The 13,933-nt window shown below is 41.8% G+C and overlaps 1 protein-coding gene across 1 annotated transcript in view; it reads left to right on the top strand.

Moving 5' to 3' along the window:
• Positions 1–2,561: 2,561 nt before the first annotated feature.
• LOC126814833 (calbindin-32) overlaps positions 2,562–13,933 on the top strand; it is an 83,230-nt gene continuing 71,858 nt past the window's right edge. Inside the window, exons 1-2 of the mRNA XM_050540227.2 lie at positions 2,562–2,738; positions 9,562–9,647. Of these exons, the coding sequence (XP_050396184.1) occupies positions 2,606–2,738; positions 9,562–9,647 (219 nt within the window). The 5' untranslated portion in view covers positions 2,562–2,605. The remainder of the gene's footprint in view (positions 2,739–9,561; positions 9,648–13,933) is intronic.

Genomic DNA, 13,933 nt, shown 5'->3' on the forward strand with positions numbered 1-13,933 from the left:
TAGACGATGGTGACGCAAGAGACATTCATAAGTTATTGACAGCAAGGGTCCTCATATACAACACTCGTTCGAGATTGCAAAATTCCAACTAAACAGAGACTTCAAATAGACGGTGATGCGAGAGACATTGAAAATTGATTGACAACAAATTTCCCCATAGCGCACCGGATCAAGATTACATAATTTTAACTAACACGAACTACATTCTCCAAAGCCTGGCCCACGCGATTGCGTCACCATTCTGCCTAACGCTTTGCGCCACCTAGCGTAGACATTTGTGAAGGTAGGTGAGAGACAATAACAGCGAAAGGCGACCACTTTAAAGTACCGCAGGAGTGCAAAACCCGCGCCGTTTTTTGAAATTGCTAGTATCCGCTAAGGTCACACAAATAGTAATGCCATAGAAATATATGAATACAGTGTTGGAATATCTGACACATTCAATACTATAATACATGCTTCAGGTTTAGGGTGTCGGATGACCAAATGGTTAGCGCGCGTTGTATCATAAGATCTGTCATTGAGTCAACTGGCGTGGTTTCGATTCCCCGGTTGTACGTGACAAGAAGTGTGGTCGCCTGTTCAGCTTCGTGGGTCTTCTCCGGTTCCTCCGGCGGTTTCCTCCCACTACTAAAGGCACCTACGAGCAGGCGTTTGTGTCAAGTGGACGTTAAACCCCCAACCCCAACCCCCCTCTCTCTCTCTCTCTCTCTCTCTCTTTCGGTAACTGGTGGCCCAAAATCATCCGCGGCGTACATGATCGTAGGTTTTAGTCCTACACCAGGGTAAGACACGATCGGGTGAACCAGGAGAGGGAGAGAGAGAGAGACACGTGGGTTTAACGTCCACTCGACACAAACTATGTTATTTTGGGACTAACACATCGTCCAATTTTATTTCAATAATTCGCTTGCACGTAGGGGTCTTTAGCAGGAAACCGGATACCCGGAGAAAACCCAGGAGGTTGGACAGGCGACCCTACTCCTTGTCACGTACAACCGGGGATTCGAAACTACGCCATTTGACTCAATGACAGGCTTTATGATACAGCACGCACGTGCTAACCATTCGGCCATCCAACCTCCCTTCAATCTTAAAAGCGAGCACGTTAAACTGTAAAGCCTTTGCTGTGTATTGCTCCTTGATCACCTCGTACAGAATCCTTCAAGACTAAAACAAACTTCCCTGTATCCTGATGACTAATCCAAGTTTCCATGTAATTTACTATTACAAACATCTTGGTAACAAAAACTCTTTGAGCCTTTATCACACTGAGGAATGAGTCAAGATCATGTAATCAAGTCGGTTTCCGATCGGATGTGTGGTTGCGTTAACTGCAGCTGCAAATTGAGGGCTATCTTGAGATGATTTTCTATTAGAGACCGATCAGCTTCTAGCCTCCAGCCAACTCCGTGTAAAAACAGTTGGTGTTCTGTGTTTCATACAGCAATCGTTCAGCGCCTTGTTCTCTCTATAAAACAGCTGAGTAACCCTTTTATGAACCGAAGAATAAAAGTGTGTCAAGAAATGTCTTATAGAAACTAATCAGGGATAATTGAGTATTGTTTCTCCGAACCAATTACACGATCGATGACTTATAGAAACAAACAATTAGCAACGCGATTATCATTAGTAGATTGTGTGATAGCAGGGGGCGGACCCAGAGGGGGGAGGGTTTGGGGGGGGGGGGTCCAAAACCCCTCCTGCTAAGCTACACAAAAATTTTGTAAAACAACACGGTCGTGTGTGCTTTATCATCAAATAGTGGGATGGGATGTGCATAGAAATCGCGAGATACTGATAAAGACATGTGTGATATCACAATTAATGCTTTACATCAATGAAACTGAATCACATTGACCCCCACCCCACCACCACCCAAAGGAATGAAATGAAATAAAATGGGGTTTAGCGTCCTATACTTGGCTAATGAAGACGGGCATACGCCACGCAGTGTGCTATGCGGAACATTTTGCCCGGACAGCGGCACTACGGCACTCTTATATCGAATTCCAACTGCCAAGGGATCTTTTACGTGCACGCCAATGTGTACACGGGACCACGGGTTTTCGTGTCAGGTCCTCTGTCCTGCATCACTGACAAGGGGGAACCACGCCGGAAAATCTGGATGAACTTTCTCGGCCACTGCAGGGATCGAACGTCCGACCTCCAGACTAGCGAGCCAGCGTCTTACCCACTTAGCCATCGTGACCCTCCCCAAAGATACATTGTCTCAGGTACTGGGCAAACCCCCCTGCTGCAAAAATTCCTGGATCCGCCCCTAGATAGTTGAGAATCGTTGGATCTGTCTGCAATTGAAATGGAGAAACTTCCCGAAAGAATATCTATAGTCCCTTTATCTTAAGCCAATCTTTACCGTTACTAATTCCCAGTAACGAATATCTTACATTATAATCAACTTGCTAGCCAGTTCATATTTTGTTGTTGATTTTCTCGACGGTTAAAATTTCTCTTTTTCTATTCGATAGCCACCTGTTACATTGTCAACCATATTGATTTTCATAGGCATGCGTACAACTATAGATTGACTTAGCGTGGACGAGTGTCATACGACAGTTTCACAGAAGAGTCTGATAAAGCGACAATGGCAGAAGAAAAGGATATTGCTGCAGCTTCCAAAAACTTTTTGCGCCAGTTTCGGGATATTAACACTAGGGAGTTCAAGAAAATAAGTGCATCCCAATTTAATGATGTCTGGACGCACTACGATCAGGACGGTGGGTACACTTCATTTTTATATAATGATACTTTTAAATCAATTTTACTGGCTTATTTTACTGATAAATCTTTTCCACCTTTTACTCGGAAACTTGTTGGCAATGTGTGGGGTTTTTTTTTCTCTCGAATCGATTAATGCTAATGAATTATAACCCAGTTATCTTAATGAAATCGATGCGCATGATGATTTTGCAATGGATTAATGAATCTGTTTAAAACAAGGTGAGAGAGAGAGAGAGAGAGAGAGAGAGAGAGAGAAAGAGAGAGAGAGAGATGGGTTTGACGTCCACTCGACACAAACTAGGTCATTTCGGGACTAGCATAAGGTTCAATTTTATTTCAATAATTCACTTGCACGTAGAGGTCTTTCTCAGTGGGAGGAAACCGGAGGACCCGGAGAAAACCCACGATATTGGACAGGCGACCCTACTCCTTGTTACGAACAACAAGGGAATCGAAACCAGGCAAGTTGACTCAATGACAGACCTAATGATACAACGCGCACACGCCAACCATTCGGCCAGTCAACCACCCAGTGATATAAGTGATCCTTGCTAGTTTATATACAATGAATTCTATTCACATGTTACCGATATTAAAATGTTGTGAGCACTATATTTAAAACCTCACATCTGTTACTAAGTACCGTATATAGCACGATATGTTTACTGTAATAATAATGGAAACAACATTATTATATTCAGCCACTGTATAATCGTTTTTCAATACAAATGCATACCTTGTTTTGAACTGATTCATTAGTCTGTTACTTGGAGAGGAGGTTGGGTGGCCGAATGGTTAGCGCGTGCGCGCTGTATTATAAGGTCTGTCATTGAGTCAATAGGCAGGAAGGAGAATTTTGCCGGTCCAGTAGTGTTACCGCCCACTTTGCATCGAATACCAGCTTAACCTTGCTTTTTAATCCCACTCAAACGACAAGACGATGGTCCTTGTTCGGCCGTCCGTGCTATCGCGTTTAACTGGACCTTGTCCGGCCATCCGTGGTATCGGGTTTAACTGAACCTTGTCCGGCCATCCGTGGTATCGGGTTTAACTCGACTTGTCCGACCACCCGTGGTATCGGGTTTAACTGGACCTTGTTCGGCCATCCGTGGTATCGGGTTTAACTGGACCTTGTCCGACCATCCGTGGTATCGGGTTTAACTGGACCTTGTCCGACCACCCGTGGCATCTGGCTTAACTGGACCTTGTCGGACCATCGGGTTTAACTGGACCTTGTCGGGCCATCCGTGCTTTCGGGTTTAACTCGACCTTGTCCGACCACCCGTGGTATCGGGTTTAACTCGACCTTGTTCGGCCATCCGTGGTATCGGATTTAACTGTACCTTGTCCGACCATCCGTGGTATCGGGTTTAACTGGACCTTGTTCGGCCATCGGGTTTAACATGCTACTTTTCTGCACCAGGCGGAATAATGAAGACCTGCATATGTAAAATGACAGACATTTTGCCCGGGCAGCAGCTCTTCCGCCTACTCTTCGTTAAATTCCAACTGTCCAGGATCCTTTTACGTGCATGTCAATGTGTACACAGGACTTCGGTTGTTTTTTTTTGTTTTTTTGTCCCCATCGAATGACTTGATGACTAGTTGCCGTTCTTGTTCGGACTCTCGGCCCTACGGCTTACTTGTAAAAAGGTCGCCTGTCCAACCTCGTGGGTTTCCTCCGGTTTCTTCCGGTTTCCTTCCACTGCTAAAGACCCTACGCGCAAGCGAATTATTGAAATAAAATTGAACCATGTGTTAGTCCCGAAATGACCTAGTTTGTGTCGTGTGGACGTTAAACCCCATTTCTCGCTTTCTCTTCCTTGTAATAAGGTAAAATCACTCAAGCATGCATATCATATTCATTACACTTGTAGTGCGCGTAATTAACATCGAACTTCGCTCTTTGATGTCATGCCACAATTCCAATCGAAGTCTCGGGTTCATAATGCTTGTTTATCAAGAGCATTTATATAATTACAACATTGATCTATTCACCAATTATTGCCACGCGTCAACGCATTTGATAACCACTATCACAATATTTTAGAATATTTTAACTGATGTGATTGTTTAATCCGATTAAAATACAGATCTATATTTCGTTTCGTTTTTTTATACTTTCAATGGCCTACACTACATGAAGATCTGACAGGTTGTAGTGATAGGTCGCGTCAGAGGTCATACGAGTGGCTTTTGACCTATGACGTAAGACATTTGATTACTAGTGGATTAAACACACTTCCGTTCAAAACACGCCCAAAGCTCGCCGTAACAGACAGTTTCATTGGCTAATAGCTCACATCATTCAGAACACGTCAATGATAAAAACTCTTCCAGATCCTAGTGTAGTAAAGACAAGTAAAACAAAATTTTGAACTATAAAAACGAAACGAAATAGGATCTGTGTTTTATTCAGATTGGTGAGTGTTAGATTTCCGAAAACCTTATGGAAACATGTAATTGCAGGTCAAGTCATTTATTTGCTCGTTTTATGATAAGTTCATGTCAAAACGCTTCAATTCGAAATTGCTAAACAATTTGACAACTAAAACCAACGTACATATGTAGGAAAAAACAAACAAATAAATCTGGCCGAAACGTCCTCTTTCTAAAAAAAAGTGGCCGAAAAGTCCTGGGTCAAAATGTCCAAGTCGTCCGAAATATCCACTGACCGAAACGTCCTACATTCGTCACTTGATAACAGAAACGACAAAAAAAAGAAATAGCCTTTATTCAATTTAACTTAATAAAAACACGGTAATGAAGGGACTGTTTCTACTCTGGAACCTGTTTAAACCAGTTTTATGTGATAATGGCCGACACCAATATTGTCCTTAAAGTCTGCATTACAATAGTTTGCTGAAAGCTATAACACGTCTTAAACCTTTATCTCTTCGAGATCGGGGAGTTGAACGGCCTAATGGTTGGCGCATGCGCGTTGTGTCATAAGGTCTGTCATTGAGCCAAATGGTGTGGTTTCGATTCCCCGGTTGTACGTGACAAGGATTAGGGTCGCCTGTCCAACCTCGTGGGTTTTCTCCAGGTCCTCCGGTTTCCTCCCACTGCGAAAGACCCCTACGTGCAAGCGAATTATTGAAATAAAAGTGAACCATATGTTAGTCCCGAAATGACCTAGTTTGTGTCGAGTGGACGTTAAACCTCCCTCTCTCTCTCTCTCTCTCTCTCTGTATCTCTGTCTCTCTCTGTCTCTCTCTCTCTCTCCTGTCGAATCGTAAGGTCTGTCAATGAGTACAGTTTGGCATACATCACCACTGTCTGTTAAGGTGTGGTAGTAATTATATTTAAAGGTATATAGCTAGATCTGATGACCTTATCATATCGGATTATTGATTATATACCCCAATAGAATCTATTGTATAGATAATACATTACACTAGAGATATACTTATACTTTCTGCAACAATTACCTTAACGTGAGAGAGAGTGAGAGAGAGAGAGAGAGAGAGAGAGGGAGAGAGAGATGGGGTTTAACGTCCACTCGACACAAACTGGGTCATTTGGGGACTAACACATGGTTTATAATTTTATTTCAATAATTCGTTTGCGCATAGGGGGTCTTTAGCAGTGGGAGGAAATCGGAGGACCCGGAGAAAACGCACGAGGTTTGACAGGCGACCCTACTCCTTGTCACGTACAACCGGGGAATCGACACCACGCCAGTTGACTCAATGACAGACTTTATGGTACAGCGCGCACGTGCTAACCATTCAGCCCCCCCCCCTACCTTAACGTACCGCTGACTTTACGAGAGGTTAGTTCTCCTAACTTACAGTTGTCTGTGAGAATGACAGTCATTATGAGGAGCCACGGTGGATAAGTTGGTAAGACGCTGGCTTGCTAGCCCGGAGGTCGCGTGTTCGATCCCTGCATTGGCCGAACAAGTTCATCGGGATTTTCCGACGTGGCTTCCCCTTGTCAGTGGTGCAGGACGGGGGGTCTGCCACGGACAACTGTCTAGTCGTGTACACGCTATCGTGCACGTAAACGATCCCTTGGCAGTTGGAAATCGATATAAGAGTAAATTTGCCGCTGCCCGGGCAAACATTTCCCTCATAACACACTGTATGCCATATGCTCGTATTCATTAGTCCAGTATAGGAGTAGAACATTTCGACAGACATTATGATCGCCCATTATGTGAATTCGTTATGAGATTCGGGCCAAATTGTCACTTCAAAGTTTTACATAAAAGGAAGTTTTGTGATACCAGTTGTTTTGGATCTGCATGGGAGGTCCACCGGAACAAAAAGCACAAATGTCCCGAGCATGAGCTCATGGATTGACTATTCTGTAACACAGACATGGTGCTATATTAGGATATAGTTTGTACCCGCAGCCAACCCCTGTATCAATACAAGAGAGGGAGAGAGAGAGAGAGAGAGAGAGAGAGAGAGATGGGGTTTAACGTTTACTCGACACAAACTAGGTCATTTCGGGACTAACACCTGATTCATGCGCGTAGGGGTCTTTAGCAGTGGGGGGGACTCGGAGAAAACCCATGAGATCGGACAGGCGACCCTACTCCTTGTTACATACAACCGGGTAATCGAAATGATCTAACAATTCTTTTGATTTGGGGGGGGGGGGGATTGGATGGCTCAATGTATCATAAAGTCTGTCATTGAGTCGACTGGCGTGGTTTCGAATCCCCGGTTGTACGTGACAAGGAGTAGGGTCGCCTGTCCAACCTCGTGGGTTTTCTCCGGGTCCTCCGGTTTCCTCCCACTGCTAAAGACCCCTACGCGCAAGCGAATTATTGAAATAAAATTAAACCATATGTTAGTTCCGAAATGACCTGGTTTGTGTCGAGTGGACGTTAAACCCATCTCTCTCTCTCTCTCTCTCTCTCTCTCTCTCTCTCTCTCTTTTGATTTGGTAAATGAAACTTCCAAGTGCATATTTGATAGTCTAGTCAATATCGTTAGACATGAAATGTTATAATTAGCATGTTGGTAATAAATGGATAATAGGCTTAACAGATGGATGATGCATTAACTATTATCATACTTATCCATTATCTGGAGATTTCTCAATTTAAATGGCGTTAAATCATTCAAATTACCCCCTTGATGCACCAGTTAATGGCGCCACTATCTCATTAAAGGATCGTTAAAACGGTAATTGGTAATATTTAATCCCCCCACCAGTATATTAAACTTACATTAGCTTGATGACGTTCACTCCCTTCAATAGTCCCGCGGATTATCCGAAGCTTGATATGCTTAATGACCAGTAAAATACTCATTCGGTAAACCTCGGTAGACTCCGGTACTCTACAGCTATTCTCGACTGTATGACGGTAAGTGATATGTAGCTACACCTATACAATTGTGATGCGGCTACCGGTTTACTGATTAGGAAACCTTGCCGCGTTCAGAAAGAAGTTCTCAAAATGGCGCCGTGCGAGTCACCGAGGTTGACAGGGGGACTTCACCACACATAATTTACACAAAAACAAATACATGGACAAGACATCATACTCAGAAACCACAAATAAACGCACAATTCAAATAAAGTGAATGGATCCGGGGGCTAGCCGTAAGCGTCCTTTGCGCTGTACAGTTCCGGGCCTGTAGTGACACAGACTTCACTCAAATTTGAAAACAATCAGGCATATAACCCAGAGAAACCATTGTGTAATGCCAGGAGGAGTCATGATCTGCTATATGAATGTAAGCATATTGTAGTAAAATTTAACTATACAAGTAACCACATAGAAATGTATGTAGCCTAGTAGTTGATTGATGAACTCTTGTGTTTAGGTTCATAAGCCCGCGGTCACCAGTTTGTCCTATTACTGGAATCTATATACATAAAACCACAGCTATTATGGCGAACACGACATTTACAGAAATTTGATAGGCTGTAACAGTTTGACTTCTGTTTCTTCACGTAATGCCGCCACATTGTCTAATCCAGTGGTTGATAGCATGTGATTTCGTTTCATAATTTCTCGCATACCTATTAATTTCTTTTATTCCTTAATAAAAATTGATGCCAGTTTCAGTTAAAAATATGCTCGAGTTTAGAATAAATGACCTATATAAACAATAAATATCTCCATAAGGTATGACTTATGGATAGAAAAGAAATGAAATGGGGTTTAACGTCCTACTGTTCTGCTCCTTTACTGGGCTAATGAAGACGGGCATACGCCATACAGTGTGCTATGAGGGAAATTTTGCCCGGACAGCGGCACTATCGCCTACTCTTATATCGAATTCCAACTACCAGGGGATCTTTTACGTGCATTCCAATATATACACGGGACCTCGGTTTTCCGTCCCATCAGAACGACTAGACAGCTGTTCTTGTCAGGCCCTCCGTTCTGCATCACTGACAAGGGGAAAACACGCCACAAAATCTGGATTAACTTTCTCGGCCAATGCAGGGATCGAACACCCGACCTCCAGGCTAGCGAGCCAGCGTCTTACCCATTTAGCCACCGTGATCCCCCTCTCCATAAGGTAGTGATATAACTAGTTATCTGTTATTTAATAACCAAGTTTGCTGGTAACGTTCTGAAGTGAATGAGAGAGAGGGAGAGATTTGCTGCATCTGGAAAACACGGAAAGAGAAATGGGGTTTAATGTCCATGTGACACAAACTAGGTCATTTCGGGACTAACACATGGTTCACATTTTATTTGAATAATTCGCTTGCGCATGGGGGGGGGTAGCAGTGGGAGGAGACCGGAAGACCAGGAAAACCCCCACGAGGTTGGATAGGCCACCCTACTCCTTGCCACGTACAACCCCGAGCAACTTGATTTTAAATGTTCCCTTTCTATTCCAGGCAATGGATATATTGAGGGAACGGAGTTGGACAACTTTCTGTACGAGTTGGTAACCAGCGTCAATACATCTGATGTTGGACCCGAGGTAAGTAATAATAGTAGTAGTAGTAGTAGATGTTTTATGGTCACGCGATGAACAAAATACATATCTTAAATTATTATGAAAGGACTGAAAACAAACCAGCCATAGTTTCATTAAATCAATCTAAAATAATTACACTCGACCTACGTGGATATGGAATTGTTCCAGAAATTTGCAGTATTGTCAAAACTCTTTTTTTTTCTTCAAAAAGTTTTGTCGTTTGAGGTGAAAAGAAATAGGTAATCAATTCTAGTTTTCTTGTTTACGATTTCACCTGTATGGAATAGTCTCAATCTGATCAAAAAACAGATCTTATTTCGTTTCGTGTTTTATTGTTCAAAATTTCGTTTTACTTGTCTTTACTACACTAGGATCTGGAAGAGTTGTTATATAACAGGCGTTCTACTTCATGAAACGGTCTGTTACAGCGATTTCTTGGCATTTTTATGCAAGGAACAGTGTGTAAACCACTAGAAACGACAACGCTGATTGATTAATCAATGTCTGACGTCATAGGGCCAAAAGCCGCTCGTTTGACCCCTGACGTGAACTCCCAATATAGCTTGTCAGATCTTCATGTAGTGTAGACCATCGAAAGTATAAAAAAACGAAACGAAATATAGATCTGTATATTAATCAGATTGTGCATAGCCTCATCAACGATACAACACAACACACCATAGAATTACATTACGGTTGTCAGTAGGACAAATATAAGGACACCACATACAAGTATTAGCGATCATCAAATTAAACTTAAAAACTGCGCCCATTTTAACAATATTTCGTCGGATTTATATTTTTGTGGCAAACCTGCCTGTCGTAAACACATCGTTCCTTCACTACGTCAATCGTATTACTACATGAACGGAACAATATCCACTCGCTTAATTTAGTTCCGGATCCACATGTCACAACCATAAACTCATACGAACCTTTGTTTTAATGTTATGAGAGAGAGAGAGAGAGAGGGAGAGAGAGAGAGAGAGAGTTTAACGTCCACTCGACGGTTGTACGTGACAAGGAGTAGGGTCGCCTGTCCAACCTCGTGGGTTTTCTCCGGGTCCTCCGGTTTCCTCCCACTGCTAAAGACTCCTACGCGCAAGCGTATTATTGAAATAAAATTCAACCATATGTTAGTCCCGAAATGACCTAGTTTGTGTCGAGTGGGCGTTAAACCCCATTTCTCTCTCTCTCTCTCTTCTCTCTCTTTGGTAACTATAAAAAGGGATACTAAATCAACTTGGGGTACTCGGATGCGTAAACTCGAGTAACTCACAATTCGTATTACTATACCCACTTCCGGTATGTTGATTTCGATTTCTGACCCCATATAACATTCACTGACTATAATAATTTTCATAAATAGTTGAAAACACCACCAAAGCTTTGCAGTTCCATCATTTTAAAGGCTTAATACCACTCTTGTTGTAACTGAATAATATGTCCCAATCTTTATTCTGGTCAACAAATTGTACTATTTTACAATATTCCAATTAATTGATGATACAAATTTCATCTTAACACACCTCATTTAAAAAATTGGAAAAATTCAACTAAATGATTTGAAAAGCCTAACGTAAAGCTTTTCAAATGTGACTTGGATTTTAAAATATTTTCGAACCCTCTGGACAAGTAAAATAGGATTTAATGGATAATTTACACAACAGGTAGGACACTAACACATCTAGTACTTAGAATAAGGCTATTTTTTATTTTCTGGAGCTGTCAAGCCAGCAAGAGTGTTATTGTCCCTTTAACTATATTACTATGCCTTACTATATCTTCAGAATTAGTCTTCCTTCAGTTACGTAAAACGAGGTGACCATGGAAACTGTGTTTATCTTGTATAAGCGTATTAATATTAATATCATTCATGTTTGATCTGTGTTAGTCATCCGAAGGACTATTGTCCGTGTTAACCACGAACTTTAAGGATAGTTCCTTTTGTATCAATATCACAAAGGAAGAAAAAAAAGCTGATTACTTTCCCTAACTTTTCATTCCGTTTGATTTCATTTACGGATACGGGGCTTTGTATCCATGCAGTTACTTGAGAATGTTTGAATTCCTAAAGGAATTGATCTCAGGTGATGTAGCTTTTTTAATCTAATCATCGATGATAATGTCACGAAATTGATATAAACACCGGAAATATATCTTGGAGTTATCTTAGATTTTATAAGATAAGAAAGATTTTCTGTAATGCTTTTACTTTGACATAAATGTACATGGGCTGTTATGTTTTCGATTTTTTTGCGGTTCAACAATGAGGTCTTTGATCTTTAAATCCTTATCGACAAGATATCTATATAGTCCTACTAACGCTGAGTTTCAGAAAGATCTTTACTGGTGTCAACGTAATCACAGAGAGAGAGAAATGGGGTTTAACGTCCACTCGACAAGATATCTATACAGTCCTACTAACGCTGAGTTTCAGAAAGATCTTTACTGGTGTCAACGTAATCACAGAGAGAGAGAAATGGGGTTTAACGTCCACTCGTCACAAACTAGGTCATTTCGGGACTAACATATGGTTTAATTTTATTTCAATAATTCGCTTGCGCATAGGGGTCGTTGGCAGTGGGAGGAAACCGGAGGACCTGGAGAAAACCCACGAGGTTGGCAACGTAATCAGACTATTATAGCCATTATCACATAACACATGGTCATACATGAGTAGGAGAGGTTGGATGACTGAATGGTTAGCGGGTGCGCGTTCTGTCATAAGGTCTGGCATTGAGTCAACTGGCGTAGTTCTGGGGTCACCGAGGCTAAGTCGGTAAGACGCTGGCTCGCTAGTCTGGAGGTCGTGTGTTCGATCCCTGCCGTGGCGGAGAAAGTTAATCCAGATTTTCCGGCGTGGTTCCCCCTTGTCAGGAGTAGGGCCGCCTGTCCAACCTCGTAGGTTTTCTCCGGGTCCTCCGGTTTCCTCCCACTGCTAAAGACCCCTACGCGTAGACGAATTATTGAAATAAAAATTGAGCCATATGTTAGTCCTGAAATGAGGATTAAAAGCACAAACCAAATACTTAATGTTTGTGATAATTTTAAAGGCATTATGGGTCCTAAAGACCGATTTCGAATAAATCTTAAACATACATTATGCAAGAGCTAAATCTGCCTATTTGAGGCCTTTCGTTAGGCCTGGAATGTTATATAAACTATTAATTAGACATTTATTAACAAAACAAGACCATAATCAACTCTCGATGGCATCGGATACTCGAGATTTTAACTAGATTAGATCGGTTCGCCATTTAAAAATTTAATTTAAAAATGGGAAAGCGAGCCTAAGTTTCGAATATACCAGTGCCCTAGTTACCACAATGCACACATCTTGTCAAAACAACCAACAGTGATAACTTGGCTCAGCATGAAGTAATTTGAATAAAAATTTTCAATATTTTCATTTTACATTATTTATTTTTGACCTAGTATAACATGAATGTTCAGCTCTTTATCTAAATCTTAATTATTATGTGTCTTTAGAAAGGCTATAGATCTCAAATATATGGTAAATAACGATGCCACAGACATCCAGACATCTCGAAGGAGTTGAACCTTGTAGTTATATGACAAAATAAAATACTCGATCAATCGGTCTAATGATTCACATCGATTAGCAATGGGACAAACTAGATACGACTCTTAAAAAGAAAGCAGAAGTAGGCTTCTTTACTAATTTTAATTTTAAATTTGAAGTTTTTCATGTCAACGGTGGAACATAAATTGAAGTACTGATTGGTGAACCTGATGTTTTACTTGGATTAGTAATTGGACAAATTCGATACACATCTAAGGAGTAAGCGGTAGTCGGATTTTGAATTGTATTTAGTTTTGTATGGTTGGATGGCTGGATGGTTAGCGTGCGCGCGCAGTATCATAAAGTCTGTCATTGAGTCGACTGGCGTGGTTTCGAATCCCCGGTTGTACGTGACAAGGAGTAGGGTCGCCTGTCCAATCTTGTGGGTTTCCTCCGGGTCCTCAGGTTTCCCCGCAATGATAAAGACCCCTATGCGCAAGCGAATTATTGAAATAAAATTAAACCATATGTTAGTCCCGAAATGACCTAGTTGTGTCGAGTGGACGTTAAACCCCATTTCTCTCTCTCTTTCTCTCTATCTCTCTCTCTCTATCTCTCTCTCCCTCTCTCCCCCTCCCTCTCTCCGTCTCTCTCTCTCTCTATCTCTCTCTTATCTGCCATGATGCCCTTCAAGACGGTCTGTGGCAGTTATACAAGCGGGGAAACGGAGATTCCAAAAATGATTATTAAAGATAACCGTACA

This window comes from Patella vulgata, chromosome 3 (genome assembly GCF_932274485.2).
Source record: "Patella vulgata chromosome 3, xgPatVulg1.2, whole genome shotgun sequence".
NCBI lineage: Eukaryota > Metazoa > Mollusca > Gastropoda > Patellidae > Patella > Patella vulgata.